The sequence below is a fragment of the Rhinolophus hipposideros genome (genome assembly GCF_964194185.1).
Source record: "Rhinolophus hipposideros genome assembly, chromosome: 5".
Taxonomy (NCBI): domain Eukaryota; kingdom Metazoa; phylum Chordata; class Mammalia; order Chiroptera; family Rhinolophidae; genus Rhinolophus; species Rhinolophus hipposideros.
In genome coordinates, this window is record NC_138051.1 from 62226939 (window position 1) to 62254383 (window position 27445).

Consider the following 27445-nt stretch of genomic DNA (forward strand, 5'->3'; position numbering starts at 1 on the left):
AGCAGGGTATTAAATTTAGGCTACCACTGTAATTGATGTTTCAAATGACTATTTCCAGGTTAGCAGATTCAAAAGTGACAAGCAGATAAAATATTTTCTTGAACATAATGAATAGGTAGGAGATAAGAATAACTTTGTAGTTTGCAATATGCAGATGTATCTTTATTAAAATATTTTAAAGGAAAGTTTAATTTAAACCATAGTACATATTTAGCAGTATTTTTAAAAGTAGACACTGCAGCCTAGTGGTCTGAGATGATCACAAAATGCCTACATCTGGACATCACAATTCTGCTAATTATTTGCTAAAGGAACACTACAAAGACCTTACTGTTTCAATTACAAATAAAACTGTACCCAAATCATATATGGGTAATAAATACATTATTATCAAATTAGTAGTGATAATAATAGTTAATAAATAGTTAACATTTATTGAGCCTTTACTATCCATTTAATCCTTACAACTTCACGTTGTAAGTAAAATTATTATCCCTATTTTATAGATGAGAAAACCAAGGTCTGAATAGGTCAGGGAACTTGACCAAAGTTAAGTGTAAATCTCAAGTAAAAATAGCCAGTGGTCACAATTTCACAGAAATGAAGATGTGCAGCAAGCAAGGTGAGGCAGACACCTGTGGCACCATGTTACGGATTCAGGCTATTCCAAGAGCAGCTGCAAGACCCCCATCTCAGATCCATCTCCCAAAGAGGGGCGAGAGCAGGTCCTGCCAACACAGAAAACAGGATCCAATACAGACAAATACTGCTCAGTTTGCTTCTTCCCTGCTGCAGAGGCTGCAGGAATAACTTAAGAACAGGAGCAGTGACACAAAGCAATAATGAAAACCCCTCAAAGAATGAGATGGCAAAGGATTTCATGAACAAAATTTCAATGGAAGATATACCAGTCTCTCAGGAAACTCAGAAGAGTAATTCTGATTCTTTCCTCCTGGCAATGGTTTGAGTTCAGGAATCAAAGCCCCCAAGGATGCTCCTTGCAGGAAAGAATCTTTACATAAATCACGATAATACTTCAGATTTTACACTTTACAAAGTACTTTTGCATACATTATTTGATTTGATTTTTAAAATAAATATGGACGTAGTCAGAGTGGGAACTTAACTAATCTCATTTTACGGTTGCAGAGGAGGAAACAAAGACATGCTAGAGCCACACAGTTAGTAATCAAGGAGGCTGGGTCACAAGCTCAGGTTTGTGTGTCTTTGAACATTACCACTTTTAAAAGCAGTTTCTTTGAGAGGTACTCTGGCCCTACCTGCATATAATCTTATTTGACCTACTCAGTCCAAGGGGCTCCTGTGTCACAGCAGCTGCAAAATGACAACATGCATTTGATTCTATAAAATAGCAACACAAATGGAATAGTGAACACAGCTATCTTTAGAGTTCAAGAGCTACAACTGAAAAAACCCTATGCCATGTGGCTAGAGTGAAGAAGTCAGTGATAAGTGATAACAACAGAAAGGACTCTTTCCAGATTATGACTTAAAATAGTCAATTTAATTCAACTAAAATTATCTCAGAAAATTAAGACTTAAAAGTATCCTCTAAAACTACCCAGAATAGCCAAAATAATCGTGGAAATGAAGAACAAAGTTGGAGGAATCAAATTTCCAAATTTAAAACCTACTACAAAGCTGCAGCATTGAGGACAGTGTGGTACTGGCATAATGCACCTGTGTATTTGACAGATATAAAACGGACATCAATGTTCAGAGCAGCGTTATTCCTAACAGCCAAAAAGTGGAGACAACCCAAATGCCATTAACTAATGAACAGAGAAACAAAATGTGGTCTATCCATGCAGTGGAATATGATTCATTCATAAAAAGGAATGTATTATTGTTTTCATGCTATAACATAGATGATCCTTTGAAACCTATGGTAAATGATTGCATTTATAAGAAATGTCCAGATTAGGCAAATCCGTAAAGACAAAGTAAATTAGTAGTTTCCAGGGGGTGGAAGGAGAGGAGAATGGGGCATGACTGCTAATGGGTGTGGGGTTTCTTTTTGGGGGTGATGAAATTATTATAGAATTCAATAATAGTATTGGTTGCACGGTCTTGTGAATATACTAAAAACCACTAAATTGTATGCTTTAAAAGGGTGAATTTTATGGTATGTGAATTATATTTCAATATAAAAATACCATCTACGGGCTACTTAAACATCATTTAGTTAAACTGCCTAACTTAACAGAAATGAAGCAGACCACCTGGGAAGAACAGGTGTGCTACAATGACACTTAAATTCAAGTATGTGATTAAACATAAACAAATATACACAATGATTAAATTCACACTATGCATGCTAGCTGAAAGACAATATAACACTGAATTGGAGTTTGTACACCAGAACTGTATGTGTAAATATAAACATATATATTCACATATACAGACACATCCCTTATTTCAGGATTCTATCATAGAACAGTGTCAAAATGTTATTATAATATAGTTTATCTGATATTAAATAACAAAATCCTTGGATAGCACCTTAGACTTTTCATTACATCAAATTTCACACTATTTCCTCAATATACTAATGATTTAGGTTATTAAATGTTAATTATTTAAATTACAGCCACAGGCCTATTGTTGTTATATTTGTATATAAATTAACATATGCATCTATACCACAAGTATAAATTCACATATGTTTTAGCAAAGTAGAAACTATGGCATTTCATCAGCCAACATCATAAATTCTAAGCCAAGATCTATTTTCTTGTGGTTCAAAATTTTGGCTCTAAAGTAAAAAAGATCCAGGTTGGAATCCAAGCTTCCTCATTTACTGGTTATTTCTATGACTTGTAACTAGTTATTTAACTACAGGTAACACTTCATATGATTCTTGTGACAATTAAATAAGAAAATGCATGTGAATCATTTAGCATTGTACTAGATATCTAGTAAGCATTCAATAAATGCTAGCTATTATTAAATTTAATACAATGGTACGTATTTTCTGTGAGTAGTAATACCTACCACATAGGAGGAAGCTGTCTCATGGTCAGTGCTATCAGCATGTTAACATTTCAGATACTTATAACTATTACAATTCAACTCATTCTAGCATTCATTAGCTATAATTCAAATTTGAAAATCTATGAAACAAAATACAGAACTGTGTGCAGTAAACAAAACAGAAAACTTACTGATAGGACTTTCTAAACCTGTTTCTACTTTCTTGAGCCACAATAAAAGGTTTTGTTCAGTTATAGCCTGGTCTGAAGGAAACACAAATACTTGGCCACCTGAATGCAGATTCACCACAACCAGGAGAGGAAGGGGAGGTAGAACATCAAAATACGTTTGCAAGACTCCTTTTCCAACAGGAGTAGTCTTTCTAGGAAAGGAAGCAATTGAACATGTTAATTAATATTTCTTTCTACAACAAAATAATGAAAATAATAGTTTTTAGAACATTAATCTTTAAATACAGTACCATGCCAGTTAAGTGTATTTTATGAAAAGATGTCCTAAAAACCATGAGCTCTACAACTATGTTATTAGTAACCAGTCTTAAAAGGTTTCTTTTAACATGGGGCACTGTGCTTCTCCTGGGAGAAAAAATGGCAGCCAATGAGAGCTTTAATGAAAAACAGGCTTGACCATTTTAGCTTAACATGATAGGCTCCTTCCAAAGTTTAGCCAATATCTGACCACACATCAGTTCAAAAATAAAATGGTTACAAAGTATAAAACAAGATAATTATAATAAATACTTCTTTCCTAAATAAAACTGTCTTTGCTCAGGAAAAAGAGATCAATTTATAGGTGAAAATATTTTAAAAATTATGTTCATACAAGGAAATTATAAGTTTAATGTATCTAGTTTCCCTAATACAGCACATTCCCCATTACAGAAAATACTGTTTTACTCTGAGAACCCTAAAAAGATACATTACCTGAAAAATTTCTATGTCAAGCAGATTATACTGTTAATGAACTCTTCACAGCAAAAATGTACACTGCCCCATTCTTGTAATTTTTTCAAATGAGTTAAAATGTCTTTCATCTGATGAATTTAAAGAATGGGTAGTGCGTATGTATGTGAACTATGTTAACACAATCCATACATCTAAAAAACATACCAGGAAGTACTATTGGTGAATGCACTGAAAATTTTGTGTAACATTTTAAGGCTACATTTTAAAAATACAGACGTACAATAAAAGAAACTGAAGAAAAATGTCAAAATACCATAATGTTTATTTTCCTGTTTTCAAAAATTTTTTCAATGGACCTCAATCAGAAATGTTTTTTAAAATCAGAAAAATGATTACTTTAAAAAATTTACTATATGACACAAAAAGTAAAGGCAACAAATGCAAAAATAAACAAGTGGAACTACAACAAAATGAAAAGTCAACCTTCAGAACAAGAAAAAATATTTGCAAATCATACCTGATAAAGGGTTAAAATCCAAAATAACTGAAGAACTCATACAACTCAACAAAAAACAAACAACCCAATTTAATAATGGGCAGAAGAACTGAATAAACATTTTTACAGACATACAAATGGCCAAAAGGTACATGAAAAGATGCTCAATACATCACTAATAATCAGGGAAATGCAAACCAAAACGATGATGAGCTATTACCTCAAACCTGTTGGAATGGCTATCATCAAAATGACGAAAGATAAGAAGTATTGGCAAGCAAGGAGAAAAAAAGAGAACCCTTGTGCACTGCTGGTAGGAATGTAAATTAGTCCAGCCACTATGGAAAACAGTATAAAGGTTCCTCAAAAAATTAAAAAAAGAGCTACCATGTGATCCAGCAAGCCCACTTCTGGGTATACATCCAATAAAAATTATAACAGGATATTAAAGAGAGATCTGCACTCCCTTATTCACTGCAGCATTATGAATGGATAAAGAAGGTGTGTAAGGGTGTGTGTGTGTGTGTGTGTGTGTGTGTGTGTTTATACCATTGTATTATATGTATATAATTGTATAAACAGGTGAGGTGATAGAAGTGTTAATTAACTACATGGAGGAATCCTTTCACAATGTATACATATCTTTAAATATCTTACAATTTTATTTGTCACAAAGTATACATATGTGTATTGTATACATATGTATACATATGTATTTGTCACAATGTATACATATCTTTAAATATCTTACAATTTTATTTGTCAGTTATACCTCAATGAAGCTGAAAAATATACCATACAGAAAAAATATTGTAGAACAGAATTCAATCAAAACAAGATCATTTTAGACCATCTGAGGGAATTTAGTTACTAAAAATATCCTAATGTTATACACATTGGTCCCAAAATATTAACTCCAAAGGTGGAGTTAGAGTTTCATTTCCTAATCAAAATGTAATAATTATCCTTTACCTTTTACATTGTAAAAATAAACATATACTTACAGATTTAACCAGCAAGGGCTAAGTGAATCCAAGTGTTTCTCTTTTATCAGTGTTAACATTGCTTTTTTATACTGAGGGTTTATGCTGCCATCACTGAATAAAACAAGTAATGGTTTCTGAAGCCTTAAATAAGTGGGAAGATTTTCTACAGTGATTTCTGGCTGTGGGAAAAACAAAAACAAAAACCCAACAATATGGGGAATGATGATGCATAAAATAGAAAATAATCTTCAAGTCACTCATGCAATTTTGGTTTGTAAATGTAAATTTTTATTTAAGTGAGATTGCTATACTAATAACTATAAATCTCAAGAGTTTTTTAATTTAAGCCCACTTTATCTTAATAATGAATTAGTTATTTTCAAAATATAACTACTAATAGAATTTGAAAATAAATTAACTTAAAGATGCTCCCTATTTTACAAGGATGTAACACTTCTAATGATTTCTTATGCTAAAATCTGGACCAGATTAGCCATCATACACATGACAAACAAAATTCTTGTTCCATTTTTTTGTCTAACATAAAATGTTTGAAAAATATATATAAGCTGAGCTTTAAAGACATAATCTTTTAACATCTATGACTACTTAAAATGTTTGTTTCAGTATTATGGATTTTTAGCATAATTAAAATAATCAAAAAATGTGCAAAAACTAATAAAGTCTCTTGCTTCTTTGGGGTTTAAAATTAAAAAATAAGAAATCTAATAACCCTTTTATTCTTTATTAAAAGAGAATAACCACTTTTACATATTTGTAAAAGACAATGTGTTATTAACAAGAATTGGAAAGAGCATCAAAGTTAATATATTTAGGATTAAAAAGAGCTATGACTTAAAATATTAAAGCCTTCTACCATTTTTCATTTTTAGTTCCCTATCTATTATTTCATCTTTGGATATAACCATGAGCTAGAGTAAATCATCCTCTATCAGATAAATAATCCCCAGCTGACAGATGAGGAAACCAATGAAGAGAAGCTGACTTGCTAGAGTCACAAAGGTAATAGGAGGAAGAGGTGAAACTAGCACCCAGGCACCCATTCATCTGCTTCACATTTCAATGGATCACACTAGAAATCCCAATGAACAATTCTGTTTTTTTCATGGTGCCAACCACCTCTGAATACAGTACTGGTTCAGTATCCTCAAATATCAAAATCTGCCATCTACTTTTCCCTATTTAGTTTTCAAAGCCACTTTACTCTGCCAATTCTCATTTTCTTCACATTCTTTCACAATCAAAATCCTATCTCACACCTCCCTCTTTCATGAGTTAAATCTTAGACTCCTTCTCCAAATTCCCCTATGTTGTTTTCATGTGTTAAGTATCATCTTTAATCTTCTACGTGAGTTATATACCCTTCCTAAAACTGACAGATCTTATCAAGCCAGTAGATCTCCTTACCACTGCTCAATTCAAACATTTATTGAGAACTACAAAGTTCAAGATGTTATGCTGGGTATTGAATCAAAAAGAATCAAGACATTTTCCCTGCTTTCAAAGAGATCATACTTTAGAGGAGGAGACAGGTATACAAACTGCTATGAACCAATAAAAATGTTAATGTATGACAATAAGGAAACCTAGTGGCTCAAAATTAAGCTAAAAACAAGGTTGAGGAGCTCATGAATGATTTTAAGAAGTGGTGTTTGATCTGGATCTTGGATAAGGAATAAGATCTTAACAGACTGAGATGTGTGCTAGAGCAGGGATTCCAGATATAGGAAACATCATGAGGATAGGCAGAGAGGTGGTAAGGCACGTATAATATCTGGGGAATGATGAAAGTGAAATATGTCAGATTTAGGCTTGAAAAGGCAAATGTAACTGTCAACCCAGACGGAAAAATGACTTCACAGATTTTCTTGTTCCTGGGAATACTGAGATTTTTGTATCCAATGACTAACATGGTAAGGCCTGTGTTAGAAGGATGACCGACTGGAATATGAATTTGTGGAATGACAGACCAGAGATGGGCTATGCTCTTTTCTACGTCTATCAGGAAAGAAAGACAGAGTTCTGTGAGTTCAGAAGGAAAGTTAAGATCAGAAATTCAGGTTTAGGAATCATCAGCTGGTATATAATGATGGTAGAAGTCATGGGTATGGATAAAATTTCCCAAAGAAAGAACACGCAAAAAAAAAAAAAAAGTTGAGGGTCGGCCCAGTGGCTCAGTCGGTTGGAGCTCCTTGCTCCTAACTCCAAAGGCTGCCAGTTCGATTCCCACATGGGCCAGTAGGCTCTCAACCACAAGGTTGCCAGTTCAATTCCTCGAGTCCCGCAAGGGATGGTGGGCAGCGCCCCCTGCAACTAAGACTGAACACAGCACCTTGAGCTGAGCTGCCGCTGAGCTCCCAGATGGCTCAGTTGGTTGGAGCGCGGCCTCTCAACCACAAGGTTGCTGGTTTGACTCCCGCAAGGGATGGTGGGCTGCGCCCCCTGCAACTAGCAACAGCAACTGGACCTGGAGCTGAGCTGCGCCCTCCACAACTAAGACTGAAAGGAAAACAACTTGAAGCTGAATGGCACCTTCCACAACTAAGATTGAAAGGACGACAACTTGACTTGGAAAAAAAGGCCTGGAAGTACACACTGTTCCCCAAAAAAAGTCCTGTTCTCCTTTCCCAATAAAATCTTAAAAAAAAAAAAAAAAGGGTTGAGGGTGTAACTCTAGAGTGGCTGAGGGTTGGAGGAATATCTGGAAGGGACCGAGCTGCAAAAACCAGAGGAAAAGAGATTTTTAAGAGGGAATGGCATAGTTAACAGTTTTGATTGCTACTGAGAGGCTAAGGAGATACAGAAAACGTTACCAAATGTGGTAACTGGAAGGTGACCTCTGGCTACTTGAGTATATAAGAGGCTATATTAGTGTAGGATCTGGTACTCTTATTCATAATAAAAGTATAAAAAACGAACTCAATGTATGTGAGAAAATTACTAAGCATATTTCCTAACAAATAGTTCAAAGTGTGACAGCCTTGGACACACCATTGCTTGTGTCGTGAATTATCATTATTTCAGATTTATTCAGATTATTTACAGGACATTATTTACCTGAATTAATTTCTCATCAGGTTCATTAAAACAAAAATTTGAAGCCATATAGAAAACGTTCACCATCTGGTCACCCACTCCTCTTTCCTGCCCGGATGAAGGAACCGAAGTGCAGGCCAGGGGATGAGTTGGTTACTAGCTGGCTACTGCTGTCACCACGTGCGCTACACTTCAACCTTTGACACAGAGCAGCTTTAAGAAATGTAATAACCACTTGAGGGTTTTAGAATTTACACAAAGGTCATAAACTAAAAGCAAAATAATGTTTATTATAACTGTTCAGTATTTAGTTGAATACTGTAAACCAAAGCATTGTTAACTGGAACACTGACACAATGCTTACCATATTTGCCTAAGCTATAAACAGATTTTGAAAGTTAAGTTTGCCCAAAGTTTCTCAGCCTTAAAGAATATAATCTTAAAGAAAAAAATTGCATACCAATTTTTAGGCAAAAAAGAGTAAATAATACAAATCTTCTGTCAGGCAAAACAGGAATAAGTATCAGAAGCCTTAAAAATATGCCTACCCTTTGGAATAGCAATTCAAATTCTATGAATTTATCACAGGTATATAATCATGGAAACGCCTGAAGATTATCAACAAGGGTGGTTCCTGAGTAAAACAAAACAAACTAAAGACAACTTAAATATTTATCAACAGAAATCTGATTAAATAGTGTTTTTTAGTACAACAGAATATTATGCAGATATTAAAAAATCAATATGCCTATCGTTGTTTCTTGATGAAAATATCCCTTCATATAAAAAGACAAATACATATATACACACACAGACTTTTTTTAAAGTTTGGGAAAATATACCCCCAAATTTAAACTTGGTTAAAGAGGTTATGGTTGATTCTAATTTTCTTCTTTATAATTTTCTGTATTATCTGAAAAAAAAATAGCTAAAGGCTTATAATAATTCTAAAAATATTACAGTATGTATATGCTAAACAGTCATTTAATAAGATGCTATTAAAGACAAAACTGTTACTTTAGTAAATAATTTAGAAAACTACATCCTGAAAATACTAATAATTTCATTAATTATAACCTATAACTTTAATTGGTGGGGGGAAGGTGAGGGAAAAGAACCAAGGTGACAAAACACTTAGTAATTAAGATACACTCATTTATTTGAGACTAAAATGTAATGTGATTTAGATCATCATGACAACATAAAAACGAGGATATTCGTTTAGTATTTATAGCTGATAACAGTGCTCCTTATGTCACTTTATAAATGTAAAAAAGCATACATTTATAATAATCTAGCTATGTTTAATATAAATGCAAAGCAACTGAAATCAAGAAAGGCAGATTACACCCTGTGTGCCCTGAATCCACTGTTATACAAAGTAAGCGCTGAAAAAGACCTTTGATAAGTCAGTATTTTGTTCTAAAACTGTAGAAATAATAAAATAGCAGCTAACGTTTGTTGAATGTTTCCAGAGCCAAACACTGAACACAAGCACTGTACACATAACTCACTCAGTCCTTACAATAACTTTCTGCAGCAGGTGCCACTATCACCTATATTTTACACAAGTGGAAACAGACCACAGAGAAGTTACCCTAAGTCCAGTGAGGAATCACACAAGGTTTTAAAGCCGAGCGGTCTGACTCTCTGGAATCCATGTGTTTTACGCTGACTTTCAGCCTAGATTAAAAACTTCAACTGGCCATCAGCCACACTAGTCTCAGCAATAAAAATAATCCAAAGACGTGTAAACTTTCGACAGTAGATTAGAGAAGCTGTCTGCACAATGAGTGAACAATAAAACAGAGTAACCCAATGATTGCGCAGCTCTCAAACATCATGCCCCATGCCAACAAAAGCTGGAAGATCACCTATTAAAATAAACGACCTTTAACTGATCTAGATATTTTTATTTCAAATAATATCCTTATTGTAAAATATACTCACAAATGTTTCCAGTAATGAATTTGTTATTATTTGAACTATGTCTTGCGCATGGGTGTTTGCTAATGGAAGGCTCTCTACTTTGTCTTCTTTGTGTCTGGCTAACAGCAGGGCTGGAAGAGTTGCAGTGTATTTATTGGCCCTATGGAGAAATATAGTATTAAAATTTTCAACCAATATATAGCAAGTCATCAAAAACATGAACAATGAGGCCAAAAAGTCACAGTGGGAGGCAGCAAATGGGAAGCCCTACAAACAAGAATAAAATGAACTCGATTTACAGACAAATTTATCTTCTGGAGCCTTGACAACCTAAGTTAAAAGAAAGCAACAGATAATAATCTAGCCATATTGATTTTTCTAGACATCTCATTCATCAAGAACTTGTCTAAATAAGATTAGAAACATACTGAATGGTTCTCCGTCTTTCTGAACTGCTCACCATACTGCTGAGCAACATCGGCACTTATTAGAAGCCTACTACTTGCAGAGACTACATAGGTTGCTTTCAGTTAAGTTTTCATTTAGCCCTCAGAATAGCTTTATAAAGTAGCCACTATCACTCCTATTTCACAGATGAGGAAACCAGGACTCAGAATGATAAATGGAAGAGAAAGAATTCAAACTGAGCACAGAGGCTGTGCTCTTTCCACTAAAACAGAGCCCAACTCTGCTCCCTCCTACCACTACTTGTACTAACTAAACCTAAAAGAAGATCACTAACTAGGAAAAAAATGCTTTGTGTGAAATTGACAGCAAAGTAGTCACATTTATAGCATATAAAAATTTAATTCATGCTAGAACAAAGTGTAGACATTATATAGTAGTATAAGTATTAGTAGAGAGACCAATGTTCAGATTAGCTGCAGGACCTGCTTAGTTGACCAATTGGTTATAAACAAAGCACACCCTGAAAACTACTGGTCTAGCTGTTTGGGCCATAGTTACATGAACAGTGACAGTAGAGAAGAGAGTGGGTGACTCTCCACGTGTCAGGTAAATGGGTCTCATATTTCCTAAAAATCTGGAGTTCAGTATTTTACTTTTTAAAAAATGATCGATTTCATGGATAGAACAGGAATTTGATCATCAAAAGCATATGTCACCAGTGTTCAGGCTGAAAGATTTGAGCTCGGAAATTACAATTAGGAATATTATAGTCAAAAGGTAAGAAAGACAAACTAATGAACTTGACTCCACTTGCACCTAAAAATAAGCCATTAATGTAGAACGCAGTGAGTATTAATCATAATGCCCCAAATTTTCAGTTCAGTCCATCATTCAGTTCAGTCCTTCATAAAATATTTGGTAGTTCACAGGAACCCCAAATTCTACAAATAAAGCAACTTACATGGCTAAAAAAGCACTGATTAAGTGTATGTTAGCAGTAACTTAAAATTAGGTAGAATTATCAGGTATAGTTGCATCAACTAAAACTCTGGGAGAAATCTGGAAAAATGGGAAAACTTTGATTTTTTATGTATACCTTGGTGACACTCAAGAAGTAAAATCCCCCCCCCCCAAATATGACAACTCCAAAGAATCAGAATTGCAGGTGACAGAATACAAAGAGGTAAATTTCTATAGGAAGATGAAGTATTATGGGGGCTCTAGATTAAAGTAAAAGAATATCTAAAAATTCTAAATAACCATGTGCTACTTCGCAGATTTTCCTAGAAGGAAATTTAAAATTTATATTGCTACCCTATCATCTTCCTCAACTGTGTAAAAATAATCAATATATTATTTTGCAAACTTCTTCCTTCCTAAAATTAGAAGACCAATAAACTTACAATATCGAAACATCTTCTTCAGAATAAATTCCAGTGATAACACATCCTTTTAGGTACTTTCCTGCTTCAGTGAAATCTTCTTTTGCTATCAATACACAGACAAGACAAAAATATGAAATCTTTACAATTATGTGTGCTATTCAATGAACAGATTTATTAATGATAGTACTTTGTTATTAATTATTTATAAAGATAAATATTTAAGTGCAGACCTTATATAACTTACTGGTTCTACAATAAATCTGTGTTCTTTTTGTGACATTTGATTACTACAGAAATCTAAACTGATATACTGCAACTATGGTTCCCTAAACAAACATATTCTAAATGTAATTTATAAGATTTATAGCACGTTAGTCATATAGTTACTGAATAAATATTTGTTACCTTACCTTAAGGCAAGGTAAATGGAGACATCTGTCCTATTATGTAGCCTAGAAAGAGAAGCAGGTATGTGGAATGATATCCATATTATAATCACATCTAAAAGTACCTATATGCATAGACAGAAATAGAAGACTAGAAATTCTAGTCCTCTAACAGTGTCTGTGTTAAGGTTCTGCAACTGCGAGTGATTTGTGTCTTTTTTTACTTCCTGTATTTTCTGTAATGTGTTTTTGTTACTTTTGAACTTTGCTTGACTTGTGTATCCGTCTTTTCTCATTTGGTAGGATACAGATATTTGAAATTAAAACTATTACTTCTATAAATTTCTGAATACATTTTCATAAATAATAGCACATTCTGGATCATATTAATGATGATCATATAACCAAGAAGCAAGTCTGAATTAAACAGTTGTAAGTTAATGAGAAAAGAGCAGCGGTGGACTTGTATAAATGATGTATTCTTGCCAAATGAAGGCCAAATGATAGCTCAGCTTGCTGCACAAAAGGTTCATAGTAGTTCAAATACAAAAACAATGATGGAAGGTTTGAGTCATAAAGCAACTAGCAGTCTGAGCATGCTGAACCCAAAAGATCTTTACCTTAGCATACAGGATGTGAGCACCAAGACTAGTAACCCATGAAACTATTGTCTTTAACCTGTGATGCACCAAAGTAGAAAAGATTCAAAAGAAAACTAAGCAACTAGAAAGGACTGAGTGCCTATACTTTCATTTCCAACAGAAAAGAGGACTAAATTCTGGTCAATAACTGATGACCATTATCTAAAGTAATCACATAATGGAATCTGTTTCAGCTTCTTTTCTTTTTTGAAAAGTAACACTGGAAAGTTACACTATTATTTCCATATAATTTCAGCATACAGAGCCTCTCTACTCATGAATGTTTCTTGAGAGGCTCTTCATGAATCCACTTGTTCATAAATACTGTTACTTGTGGGATAGGAGTATTTAAGATTGTAGACCTCAAGATGCATAACCATTTCCACTAAATCAAAGTGTAAATTTTCCTCTGAATGTTTAAAATCAAGCATATTCTCTTCCTTGGTGAAAACTGTGTATATGGCAGAATATAGGGCAACCCCAAATATAAAGACATAATCAGTTATCTAAATAAAAAATTGTAACCACTATAAATATATTTGGGATGTAATATTCATGGTGACTTACAATATTTACTTACTTAACAAAAAACATTTTAATTGCATAAAATGAATACATTACTTTAGCAATATTGCTTTTTTCCACTATCACATTTTACTAAAGTTATATTTACACACACACACACACACACACACACACACACACACACACACACACCTATTTTTTAACTCTGTCAGCAAGAATTGAGAAGTAAGAATACTCCAGTAACTAAAAGCACTCCTAAACCAATAGATCTTGGTTTCTAAATTCTATGTCCCACTAAAAGGAATCTGGACTCCTTGGAGAAATAGCTGATTCCAGGAATGGGGCTGGGAACATCTTGTGCCAAGAGGACACATTCAAAGAATTGTGGAGACATGTCAAAAGACATAGGAGCCATATTGAAGGGACTCCCACTGACCAAATTTGAGCAAACTAATGATAGTAACTGGCAATAACCTGCTGAATAAAATAAGAACTCAGGCTTCCACACTGATAAACAAATGAGAAGGGAAAACTCTTACAGCTAATAAATATAGAAAGAATAATGAATTAGAAATTTTCTACTTGGCAACCAACATAGTAATAACTTTTTCAGGCAATGAATTCTAAAACTGAAGTGTAAAAGGATAATGAAACAGGACATGTACAGAGTTTTAAAATTATAACCCCATAAGATATTTATTAATTACAGAAGAAAAAATAGTAACTTTCCAGTAGAGGGACCTGGCAGATACACCTGTGGACAAGAGAAATTTCAGCCCTTATAGAATTCACATTATATTAATCTTCAAACCATTAGCATCTATATAAACAACAAACCAATATCTGATACAAATTAGTGCTTAGTTAATGTTAGTAGTTAGCTTTTATGAGTAAAATACAAATGTACATAATAATGTTAAGGAATTCATAATTCATTTTTATTTTTATTGTTCTACATTTTCTCATTCAATAGATCTGAAAGTCCAGCAACTATCATGTGAATGTCGACAAAAAATAACAACAAAAAAGAGGAATTAATACCTGATTGAAACGGCTAAGAACATTAAAAAGCATCATGTCGAGATTACATCATTCTCGCACACCAGAACTACTCATATATAATTTAACATTACACTTTTGACCTTTTTTGAGATATAAATTACACGCAAATTTTATTGTTTGTTAGAAATATAATCAAGTACACTGTTCCTTCTATTGATTTCTTCATGTTTCCCCAAAAATAAGACTTAGCTGGACAATCAGCTCTAATGCGTTTTTTGGAGCAAAAATTAATATAAGACCTGGTCTTATTTTACTATAAGACTGGGTATAACATAATATAATACTGAGTCTTACATTAATTTTTGCTAGGTCTTATTTTGGGGGAAACACGGTATATAAAAAATAACATGAAAAATTCCTCCTCAGCCTTTACAATCAGGAAAAAGACTTTTCTATGGGTGAGTCAGCATCCTAACTTGATAAGAGGGCAAGTTAGGTTTCTGGTTGCTACTAGATTGCTTAGAGTTAAGTTTTATGAACTACAGTGTTTTCTAGATGTTCTACATAATTATCCCCTACTCTTTTATTGCTTAACTCTTATCCTTATTTCAATGATTTTGTTGTATTAGTGCTTTTTATTATCTGAACACAAATTCTTTTTGGAAGGAGGCCCAGTGCAAGTAATAAATAAGGACTTCAGAGCACCAGGCACCTGAGGTAGATAGAAGTCAACAGTGGGAACAAAAACATTAGAAAGGGAAAGACAAAAGAGTAAAACACAGACACATTCACTTCACAATTTTTCATACATAAAATACTAATTAAAAAGCTATGTATGCCCTCTAGGATTCTGCTTCTAAGATGGTAAGCCACAAAGCACACATTGACATTCTTATTACTTCTTTGTAGTAAGTTTTTTTTGGCTTTTATTTTAGAAGATTTCGAAGACAAAGTAGAGGGGAGTAATTACTAGACAAAATGTATAGAAAGCTAAATTTAATAATTAGTTAATAGTATTCACTATATACAAATATAATGCTAGACATTGGAATCCTCTTCCTATACAAATATCCTTAAAATATTTCTTTCAGAGTTTGAAATTCATCTTAAATGAAAGAAAAAATAAGAAGGGGGAAGGTTTGCTGGATAACTGGTAAGAGTGTGTGATGAAGAAAACACTAAGGCTAAGGATTTTATTACCCAGTCAAGAGTCCACCACCATGCAAAGGCAAGAAAATAACATTCTAAGCAATACTATTGGTCAGAAAAAATTCCCTATGTGTACCCTTCCTTTAAAACTTACTGAAAGACATCCCTACGAAGCAAAAAAGAAATAAAGAGTAAGGGTATAAGAATAGAGAAGTTGTGATATTACATTGAGTCTACGTGAAACTGTGAAAATAAAATTAATTGCTATAAGCACTATATCACAGCTGAATGCAGAAACATGAATTTAAAATGCATTAAAAATAAGGTCAATTAATTGATGGATAGAGGGATGGACAGACATGCAGGTATATGCTAAAGCAAGTATAATTAAATGCTAATGGTAGAATCTAGATGGTGGGGTACATGAGTGTAAAATTCTTTCAACTTTGCTGTATGTTTGAAAATTTTCATAATAAAATGTTGGAAAAGTAAATGCAAAAGATTTTTGAAACAGAAATATGGAAAGCAAAAAAAAAAAAAAAGCTCAACAATGATAATCTGAGCCTATAGGAGACCACAGAGCCTCACATAGAGAAAATGACCACAGAAGAAATTAAAAGCATCCTTATCTTCCATAAAAGGGGATCAAAATCATTGAAATAATCTTTAATTTTATAGATTCCAATATGTTTTGTTTGATTTTTAAAGAACATCTTCTCTAGCCATTGAGAAAATTAAACCAAAAGAAGCATACTCCATACAGAAAAAAATAAAGAAAAACTAAGGAAATACCAATGAAGCATAAAACAGGCAACTGCCATTAAACAAGTTTAGACAATGTGTGTAAATAGCTAAAGTTCACCTGTAAGAGTAAACACAAAAGGTAAGAAAATATAAAAAAGACAAATAAGAGACTTGACCCAATCATATATTCGGAATGTATTATGAAAATAGATTAAGTATCAATAGGTAAAGTAAATAGAAAACATCTAGATATATATATATACACGAAGTCTGACAAGTTCACGAACTTGTTGCAACAATGTTGCTAACCTTTTTTGATATCAGAGGAATTATTCATTATGAATTTGTACCAACTGAACAAACAGTTAACCAAGTTTACTATTTGGAAGTTCTGAAAAGGCTGCGTGAAAAAGTTAGAAAAGTTAGACAACCTGAACTTTTCGCCAACAATTCATGGCTCTTGCATCATGACAATGCATCAGTTCACATGGCACTGTCTGTGAGGGAGTTTTTAGCCAGTAAACAAATAACTGTATTGGAACACCCTCCGTATTCACCGGGTCTGGCCCCCAATGACTTCTTTCTTTACCAGAAAATAAAGGAAATACTGAAAGAAAGACATTTTGATGACATTCAGGACATCAAGGGTAATACGACCACAGCTCTGATGGCCATTCAAGAATAAGAGTTCCAAAACTCCTTCGAAGGGTGGACTAGGCACTGACATAGGTGCATAGCTCCCCAAGGGGAGTACTTCGAAGGTGACTGTAATGATATGCAGCAATGAGGTACCGTGTTTCCCCGAAAATAAGACCTAGCCAGACCATCAGCTCTAATGCGTCTTTTGGAGCAAAAATTAATATAAGACCCAGTCTTATTTTACTATAATAAGAGACCAAGTATAATATAATAAATATAATATAATATTCCTATAAGACCGGGTCTTACATTAATTTTTGCTCCAAAAGATGCATTCGAGCTGACGGTCCGGCTAGGTCTTATTTTCGAGGAAACACGGTATGTAGCACTTTTTCTAGGATGTTTGCAAACTTAATTGTCTGACCTCATACAAACATAGATGTGCATTTAATGTGATAATGGTGGATCACAAAAAGGGATAGTGGAATAAAAAAAAAAAGGACAATTGTTAACTATTTAGACAAAAATAAAGCTGGCCCCTAACATCACACCATATGACAATAACTAAATAGTTGAAGACTTTTAAAAAAGAAAAACCAAAGGATACAATCAGCTGAGTGATTATGGATGGGAGAATATATTTGCAAATCATATATATTATAAGGGGTTAATATCCAGGATATATAAAGAACTCCTGCAACTCAAAAACAACAACCTGATTAAAAACTGGGCATAGAACCTGAATAGATATTTCTCCAAAAAAGATATACAAATGACTAACAAGCACATAAAAAGATGCTCAACATCACTAATCATCACACAGTTAGGAAAATGCATATCAAAACCACAATGATTCATCACCTCACACCCATTAGGATGGCTACTATCAAAAAAACAAAAAATAACAAGTGTTGGTGAGAACATGGATACTGTTGGTTGGAATGTAAAATGGTGCAGCCGCTATGGAAAACAGTATGGTGTTTCCTGAAAAAATTAAAAATAGAATTACATGACCCAGCAATTCCACTTCTGGGTATATATCCAAAAGAATTGAAAACAGGGTCCTGAAGAAATATTTGTACACCAATGTTCACAGCAGCATTATTCGCAATAGCGAAGAGGTAAAAACAGCCCAAGTGTCCATCAACAGATGAACGGATAAATAAAATGGCTTGTATGTATACAATGGAATATTATTCAGCCTTTAAAAGAAAGGAAATGCTGACACATGCTACAACACTGATGAACCTTGAGAACATTTGCTACATGATGTAAGCCAGTCAGAAAAAGATAAATACTGTATGATTCCATTTATATGAGGTATCTTGAGTAGTCAAATTTATAGACAGAAAACAGAATAGTAGTTGCCAGGGGCTAGGGAAAATGCAATTTCCCTAGTTTCAGTTTTGCAAGATAAAAAAGTTCTGGAAGTTAGCTGCACAACAATGTAAATACTTAGCACTAATTACCTATACACATAAAAATGGTTAAGATGGTAAACTCTGTTATGTGTATTTTATCACAATTTTTTAAAAAGAAAAAAATATTCAAAGCAAAAAAGACAATACAAATTAGAATAAAAATACAAATAAATCAAGAATACAGTTGAATATTAATTTATAATGATCAAGAAATTTTTTACAGCTAAAAGCAATGAAAGAAATCTCAAAACCAATAAATTTGAAAACAAATTTTAAACTGCTACATATAAAATTATTGTTAAACAAAGCTAAAACGCAAACAACAAACTTGGGGAAAAGAATTACAAGGAAATGACAAAAGCTTAATATCCTTAATATATAAAAATCTAATAGTAATTCATTAGAGAAGTACAAAAACCCCATTTGGAAAAAAAAGAATAACACATATAACAAATATTTTATAGAAGACAAAGTTATTCCCGTACTGGGAATCTATATCCATTAGTCTAAAATCCGCACAAAGACTCATAATAAAAATCTTCATTACCGCCATATACAGATTTAATGCAATCCCCATTAAAATCCCAATGGCATTTTTTAAAGAAATAGAACAAAAAATCATCAGATTTGTTTGGAACCACAAAAGACCCCTAATAGCCAAAGCAATATTAAAAAAAAAGAACAATACTGGAGGTATCACACTCCCTGATTTTTGCTTGTACTACAGGGCTACAATAATCAAAACAGCTTGGTATTGGCGGAAAAACAGACACATAGACCAATGGAATAGAATTGAGAACCCAGAAATAAAACCACATAAATATGGACAGATAATTTTTGACAAAGAAGCTAAAAATATACAATGGAGGAAAGACAGCCTCTTCAATAAATGGTGCTTGCAGAATTGGATACCTACGTGCAAAAGAATGAAACTGGACTGCTATCTGTCACCATGTACCAAAATTAATTCAAAATGGATCAAAGACTTAAGCATAAGACCTGACACAATAAACTGCATTGAAGAAAACATAGGTACTAAACTTATGGACCTTGGGTTCAAAGAGCATTTTATGAATTTGACTCCAAAGGCAATGGAAGTAAAAACTAAAATAAACAAATGGGATTACATGAAACTGAAAAGCTTCTGCACAGCAAAAGAAACTATTGACAAAATAATGAGGCAACCAACTGAATGGGATAAGATTTTCACAAACAGTGCCTCTGATAAGGGGCTAATATCCAAAATATACAAGGAACTCATGAAACTCAACAACAAAAAAACAAACAACCCAATTGAAAAATGGACAGAGGACCTGAAGAGACATTTCTCCAAAGAGGACATACAAATGGCAAATAGACATATGAAAAAATGCTCAACATCGCTAATCATCAGAGAAATGCAAATGAAAACCACAATGAGATATCACCTCACCCCAGTCAGTTCATCAACAAAACAAATAGTAACAAGTGTTGGAGAGGCTGTGGAGAAAAAGGAACTCTCATACACTGTTGGTGGGAATGCAGACTGGTGCAGCCGCTATGGAAGGCAGTGTGGAGGTTCCTCAAGAAATTACGAATAGAATTACCATATGACCCAGCAATCGCTCTCCTGGGTATCTACCCCAAAAATATAAAAGCATTTCTCTATAGAGACACGTGTACGCCAATGTTCATTGCAGCTTTGTTTATGGTGGCCAAGACATGGAAACAACCAAAATGTCCTTCGATAGATGAATGGATAAAGAAGTTGTGGTACATATACACAATGGAATACTATTCGGCGTTAAGGAAAGATGATATAGGAGCATTTGTGACAACATGGATGGATCTTGAGAGTATAATGCTAAGTGAAATAAGTCAGACAGAAAAAGCAGAGAACCCTATGATTTCACTGATACGTGGTATATAAACCAAAAAGAACAAGACAAACAAATGAGAAACAAAAACTCATAGACACAGACAATAATTTAGTGGTTACCAGAGGGTAAGGGGGTGGGGGGTGGGTGATGAGGGTAAAGGGGATCAAATATATGGTGATGGAAGGAGAACTGACTCTGGGTGGTGAACACACAATGGGATTTATAGACGATGTAATACAGAATTGTACACCTGAAATCTATGTAAATTTACTAACAATTGTCACCCCAATAAATTTAATTTAAAAAAAATAAAAAATAAAGAAAATTAAAAAAAAAATTAAAAAAAAAATATTCATTACCGAGAGCAAAAAGACAAAGAAAATAAGAAATATTGTTGGTAAATAGTTAAATAAATTACAGTATACTCATCGTATCAAATATCATATAGCGATGGTATTTCTGAAGAATATTACTACTCACATGGAACAAAATGCACCCAGGCAATGCTATACAAAAACAGCAAGAAACTAACCTAGATACATAGTACTAACCCAAGTACATTAAAATATATATGAGTAAATATGTAATACATGGGTATACAGAAAAAGAGGGAAGGAAATACATCAAAATTTAACAATTCTAAATAATTACGTATTTTTTTTTCTTCAAATTTCTCTGTATTTTCAAAATCCTCTATAATTTGAATTCTGTGTAATTTAAAAAAATAATAATTCTTTTTTTAAAAAAAACAACTAGGAAGTTTTTACCTATGTATTGCAATTCTGCTTACCTGCTGTCATAGTTGGACTAAATAGTCCCAGTACCGACACACTAGAATAGGAGATGAGGTCTTTATATAATTCCCCACTTAAATATTCTTCTGCTTCTTGAACAGATGTTATATTCAATGGACAGGAAATCCTGCTGCTAGATGAATATACAACTATATTCAAAATTAATTTTTAAAGGTATTTTTCAGTTTGTAAAAAAATAAAACATACTGAACTTAGCAAATATTTCTCAGGATAAACATCTGACAAAATAAAGGCAGACTATTCTAAACAAAACAAAACAAAAAATCACACCTATTCTATCTCCCCAAAAGTGATGGAATGTGAGTAAGCTCTCCTCATCAACGCTTATGATCTTGTGATCTCAATTCTATTATTCTCAAAGTGTGTCAACAACATCTATAATTAAACGTTTTAGAGACCCAAAAGTTTAAAAACGTTAGGCGGAAGCTGAATACTTACAGCTGGATAAATTTTAGGAGATCTTCTGTTCCTAACATGCCAGCATAAGATACTGGGTTCTCTCCTTCTTTGTACATCTTTACAACAGGAAATTCAGTAACATTTTGCTTAGTACATACATCAGACCAATCTGCACAGTTTATTCTAGCCAGCAGCATAGTGGATATGCCTAAATAGAAGGAAAATGAACATTCTATAAACATTAATGTAGAAAACTCAGTTGCAGAGAATTGTCAATATTTTTATATCCCATTCTTATTTTAACATCCCAGCAGCATGAAACATCGCTGCTAAAAACTTTCTTCCCTTAATTTTTGCAACACCTTCACCATTGGCTTTTTCCCCACCTCTCTTGCTGCTCCTCAAGGCTCAGTTTATGCTCCCTTCTCTACTTGCTCCACACTCCCAGTGCAAGGCAATCTCGAAAACCTTCAACAATCTAATGAATCCTAAATTTCTATCTTTAGCCCAGGCTCCTCCGGAAAGTTCCAGACCCATGTATCCTCATTTCCGTCTCTATTTCCCTTTGAATGCAAACATCCTCAAACTCAGCATGTCTAAAACCGAATTATGGTTTCCTTCCTGAATACACTGTACAACTCAGAAAACAAAGTATTATCTTTCATGCCTACCCATTCCTAAGTTCCCCCATGTCTAATCAAATCAATCAGCACATCCTTTCAATTTTACCACCCAAATTTTAAATATCTGTTTTATCTGTCTGTTTCTCCTTACTGCCACTACGCTAGTCATCAGTTCTCCTGGATACCTATGATAGGTTTCTAATTCATCTCCCTGAATTCAATATGACTCCACACTGAAGCTAGAGATATCTTTTCAAAACTGAAATCTGTTTTGTTACCAACCCACTCCCCCCAACCAACCTTTGCAGAGTTTGGTCTTTCTCATCCCTTCAGATCTCTGCACGAGTGACTACTTCAAAAAAGCCTCTTTAGCCAACCTGATCTACAATAGGTTCCTTTGCTCTTACAGAACTCATTATGTACTTATATATTCATTCATGTGGTTATCTGACTAATGTCTGTTTCTACCAGGAAAGCTTCTTGAGAGTAGGGACTATGTCTGTTTTATTCATCATTGATTTTCCAGTGTCTAGAGCAGTCCTTGAACATGAAACAGCTTAAATATGTGTGTCAATAAATGACACACGTGAAACTCATTCAGGGCTAGGGGTATCCATCCTGAGTAAATACTGTCATTTCTTTTCAGCCTAAGAAAACACGTAGTGGATCCCAAAGAGAAATTCCTACTTGTTCTATAATAATATATGTAAAGTTCTCCAAAATATGTATATCAATAGGTGGAAAGAGATCAAAAACCAAATAAAATAAGTACCACACAATTAAGCTGAGAAAGGATGGAATAAATTCTAATAAGAGGAAACTTTAATACATTAGATCAAAGAAGGAATCTTTGTATATCAATTTAGGAAATATGTTAATTTAGGATGTAATCTAATTATATGATTTAAATTATGAAATGCAACATTTTAATATTTTATCACCAAGTTTTTAATATTGAAAATTCATTTTTACATTATAAATGATTCTAGATTATGCCACATAGATGCAATAACTTATCACTAGATTTAGTATTAGCGATCTGATAATACGGGCAGAATGCATAGTCTGTCTTATTCGCAATTATAGTCCTGCTGCCTATCACAATATTGATTACACAGTATGTATCCAATAAAAATTTGTGGAATGTACCGATACTTCTTCATGAACAAATTTAAAATTTTTATACTAAAGTATATTAATACCCAAATATTGTATGAGCATAAACGATAAATCTTTAGTTCTTCTAAAATTAGATCTGCTATGTAACTTCTCCACAAAGTTCTCTTAATCTTTTATTTTATTTAGTCAATAAATATCTAGTGATACTTATTCATTGTATCACTAGATACTATGAACTATCACATAGTTCAGAGTATCATATTATATACTGCCACCCAAGTATGGAATAGTGTACTATTACAAATGTAGTTCTTTCCCTTCAATAAGCATCCTCTGCTAAAAGTGTTATTATTTCTTTGTCCCAGAATTCCAAGTTGAAAACTCACATGTTATTTTTATAAAAAAAAGTATGTTGATACATGTCATTAAACATTGTAAGGCCACCTACATTAAAGTTACCAATTTAACATTTTTATTTTATTTCCTATAAAATGGTTTCAATATTTAAGCATGTTTTCAACTGGAATAGTCTAATATTCTAAGACGTCTGTAGTATATATCCCATATACTTTATCAACGCAGTAATTTCAAATGGGGTTCCTAATTCAAAGGAAAAAACAAAACAAAACCAGATTCTCTTAGAATCTGGTCTTAGCTACAGATATTACCTAAGTATAAAAACTTGACATTTGCTGCCCCCTTGTGACTGAATATAAAATATTCTTCATAGTTTTGGACTAAGACGTCAATGTGAAAGGTTAGAGGACTAAACGAACAAAGTATTACAATATTTTCCTAATTTACAAATTTATAGTTTGGGCTTCAACACAGACACGAAACACTACAGTTACCTATACTATGCACTTCTACATTAAGCCCCCCGAACCTCCAAAAGTCCATTTATCTGATGTCGAATTACTAAAAGAATTGTTACTCATAAAGAACGTATTACATGAAAAAGGAAACCCAGTCCTACGTTGGTAATCTGCTGTTTTATTCTACAAACACATACAACTCAGAGTCCTTGCACTGAGAAGTCAAGTAGTCTCCATTTGGTCATTAATAGAGAAGAAAGTAAGGGAATCTTTTTCCATTTCCATTTGGTAACTGACCAAATGATCTGAAGGGGATAATTCTATTATTCAGGGACATTATCCAATTACTATTTCATTATGGTTTATATTTTACCCCGCTCCTTTTCCTTTCTTCTAATAATTTTCCAATAAGGCTGGAGACCCTAAAAGAAGAAACTTAAATCTGTCCATAAATTGCAACTACAAAGCATAACCTGAAAGAGAACAGGATTTGGTTATTTAAAAAAAAAAAACAAAAACAGATTAATAATCCCAGTACCTAAAGATTTTATTACCTCTTCACTTGGGTAATGAAATAACCAAAAATTGAATCAAATGTGGTTGGGAAATGAATGTTAGAGAAATGGTTCAAAATGCTTTTTAAAACCTCTGATGTTTTCATTACTACAGAGCATGTTATACGCGTATTTAGGGTTGATTTTCAGAAATCAATTACTTGAGTTCACAAAAGTCCCCAGTATATAAATAAGTTGTACACCAGTATACATTTTCCACTAAAGAAAACAAAATTTATGAAATTCTCCTATACTAGGTTATTCATTTATTCAACAATTATTAAAATCCAGATATTCTGCATTGTATGGCAATACACCAAGTCCAGTGAGCTAGTTGTAAGGCACACAACTTGCCCATAAAGAACTTACTAAATAATAAAAGAGCCTGTAAACTAGTGCCCCCCAAAACTAAATGGTGGGTACATTTCTAGAGTAGCCAAGACTAAGCCTATTTAATTATAATGGCTTCTATTTACATGAAAAAGAGGAGAAAATCATACTACAGATAAGAAGCATGATACATTCTGTCTTATTCAAATGATTACAAAACATTATCCTAGTCCATCATCTCTCTCTTACTAACAGGCCTCTCTACTTCTTCCCATCTTTGCCAGGATGATGGCACAGACATTTTGAGTTCAAATCCATTCCTTGGATTCTTACTTGCCTATCACTAGATCACATTTCATAGTATAGTTAAAATAAAAAGATCCTAGCTATTAAGAAATATTGTAGTCCATGTGGAGCTAACCATATAGCTTTTAAGATCACAGATCCTGGCTGCTTGATTAGACTGTAAGACTGGGTCTTGTCTGTAACATGTTTATTTATTAGTGTTTAGTACTTATTTCCTAATATTTAATAGTAACTAGCAAAAAGTAGATACTCAAACATTTGCTGAATGAATGAATTTAGCCAAAAAAGGTTATGGATTAACTGTGTAGTCACAAGTACTCAATACATGGGCTCTCTACATTCTATTAAAGACAGTTCCATGAAGACAATCAAAGTGAACGCTTCTGAGCATTTTTGAAACTCACGGTTCATTAACTTATCCTTGGAGACAAAAACATAATAACCTGAAATTTTATGCGGTTTTCTTCATCTTTAGCATGACCCAGTTTTACAAACAGCTACAGCTCAGAGTCAGGAAAATAAGCATGCACACCACAGTACAATACCTTTCAATTTAATTGCCAAATCGATATAGGATTGCAGAAATGCCATTGATACTGCTTGCCCTACATTAAAATAAAAAATTCAAGATATTACAACATGCATATCTCCAAAGCATCCATATTTATACATAACAAACTTATAGATTATGGAGTTTCCCAAAATTATTATTTCTTAATAAGTAATGTAGTATACAGTACTCAATATTGATCAAAATATTTAAGAGGATTCCAAAGGCAACTAATTTTCTGCATTCATATTGCAAGGAATATAGCTGAAGGGCTATTATTTGAAAATAAAAGCAATATACTTCCTATAAAATGGTAAGAACTGCTAATATATTGAAATCATTAGTTTGAATCACAATTTTTCTAAACTAATAAGTTGAACACCTAGTTTAATCATTAACCTTCAATTTGTAAGTCAGATATATATTATCAGTTTTACAACCCCAGAAATTAGCCAGAAGTAAATGTTTCACTATGTGCAATCTACCTGGGACATATGAAAGCTGTGTCACTCTACAACATACAATATACAATATATAGAATGCAAAAATAAAATTTGCCTACTTTAAAAGTCCCAATATGTAATATAGTCTCTTCTAAAGGCTCATACTCACAACCAGCATAGAAAAGCACTATGCTGTCAGAAGCCGTTACTGTCGCATTAAATGTCTCTTCTGTTAGTTCCACTGTGAGTTCCAAAGGTAACTGTCTCTTCCTATCTCTGTAAACAGTTTCTGCCACTTCATCATCTTGAATTCCTAAAGTGTCTGAAAAGAAATCAATGTCTATATAAATGTATAATTAAAAATATTTAAATTCTCTTTTCAGGTAAGCATATGAAAATTTGGTACTTTATAAAAACTTTTGAATTCACACTATTTTATTAGTTAAAATACATGCTATTTAGACAACTTTCTAGTTGACTGGCTTCCTATCCTAAATGACTTTGACATGCTTCCTGACTCAGAAACTACGAAGTTTCAGTCAAGTCCAGGAGCATTTAAACATCTAGAAATAATATAAATATTTATATTTTGTTTCTAATAAAATTTTAATTTATAATCCAAAAAGGTTCTACCGTGCATATTTGACAGTGTTTATTTAATTGCACTATGTGACAAGCACTGTGACAGACACTAAGGACAGTAGTAAACAAGATAGACATAGTCCCTGACACATGGTACTCCCACCTACAGAAAGGTCAGACAATAACCTGACCACTGAATAAATATATAATTATAAATTGTGATCCGTTTAAGAAAGGAAAAGGATACAGTGAGAGATTATAACAGGGTGAGTTAGACTGGGAGATCCAAAGTCTTCCAGGGAGGGAATCAAGGAAAGTATGTCCTAGGCAAAAAGAGTAATATATGCAAAGCCTCTGAGACA

General features: G+C 33.3%; 1 protein-coding gene across 8 annotated transcripts in view; it reads right to left on the bottom strand.

Moving 5' to 3' along the window:
* Nucleotides 1-27445, bottom strand: part of TXNDC16 (thioredoxin domain containing 16) — a 94452-nt gene that overhangs the window by 16019 nt on the left and 50988 nt on the right. For 4 of the 8 annotated variants that reach the window (XR_013993358.1, XM_081048633.1, XM_081048632.1 and 1 more), the window contains exons 14-21: nucleotides 26671-26823; nucleotides 26054-26113; nucleotides 21801-21969; nucleotides 21338-21474; nucleotides 12200-12284; nucleotides 10410-10548; nucleotides 5421-5581; nucleotides 3186-3376 (exon numbers count right to left, since the gene is read on the bottom strand). Coding sequence is in view for 5 of the 8 variants with exons in the window: in XM_081048633.1 (XP_080904759.1) it covers nucleotides 3186-3376; nucleotides 5421-5581; nucleotides 10410-10548; nucleotides 12200-12284; nucleotides 21338-21474; nucleotides 21801-21969; nucleotides 26054-26113; nucleotides 26671-26823 (1095 nt within the window). In the remaining 3 variants the exon portion in view is untranslated. Of the gene's footprint in view, nucleotides 1-521; nucleotides 729-3185; nucleotides 3377-5420; nucleotides 5582-10409; nucleotides 10549-12199; nucleotides 12285-21337; nucleotides 21475-21800; nucleotides 21970-26053; nucleotides 26114-26670; nucleotides 26824-27445 lie in introns of those variants that run through there. The other 4 variants (XM_081048636.1, XM_081048635.1, XR_013993359.1 and 1 more) reach the window with 4 other exon arrangements.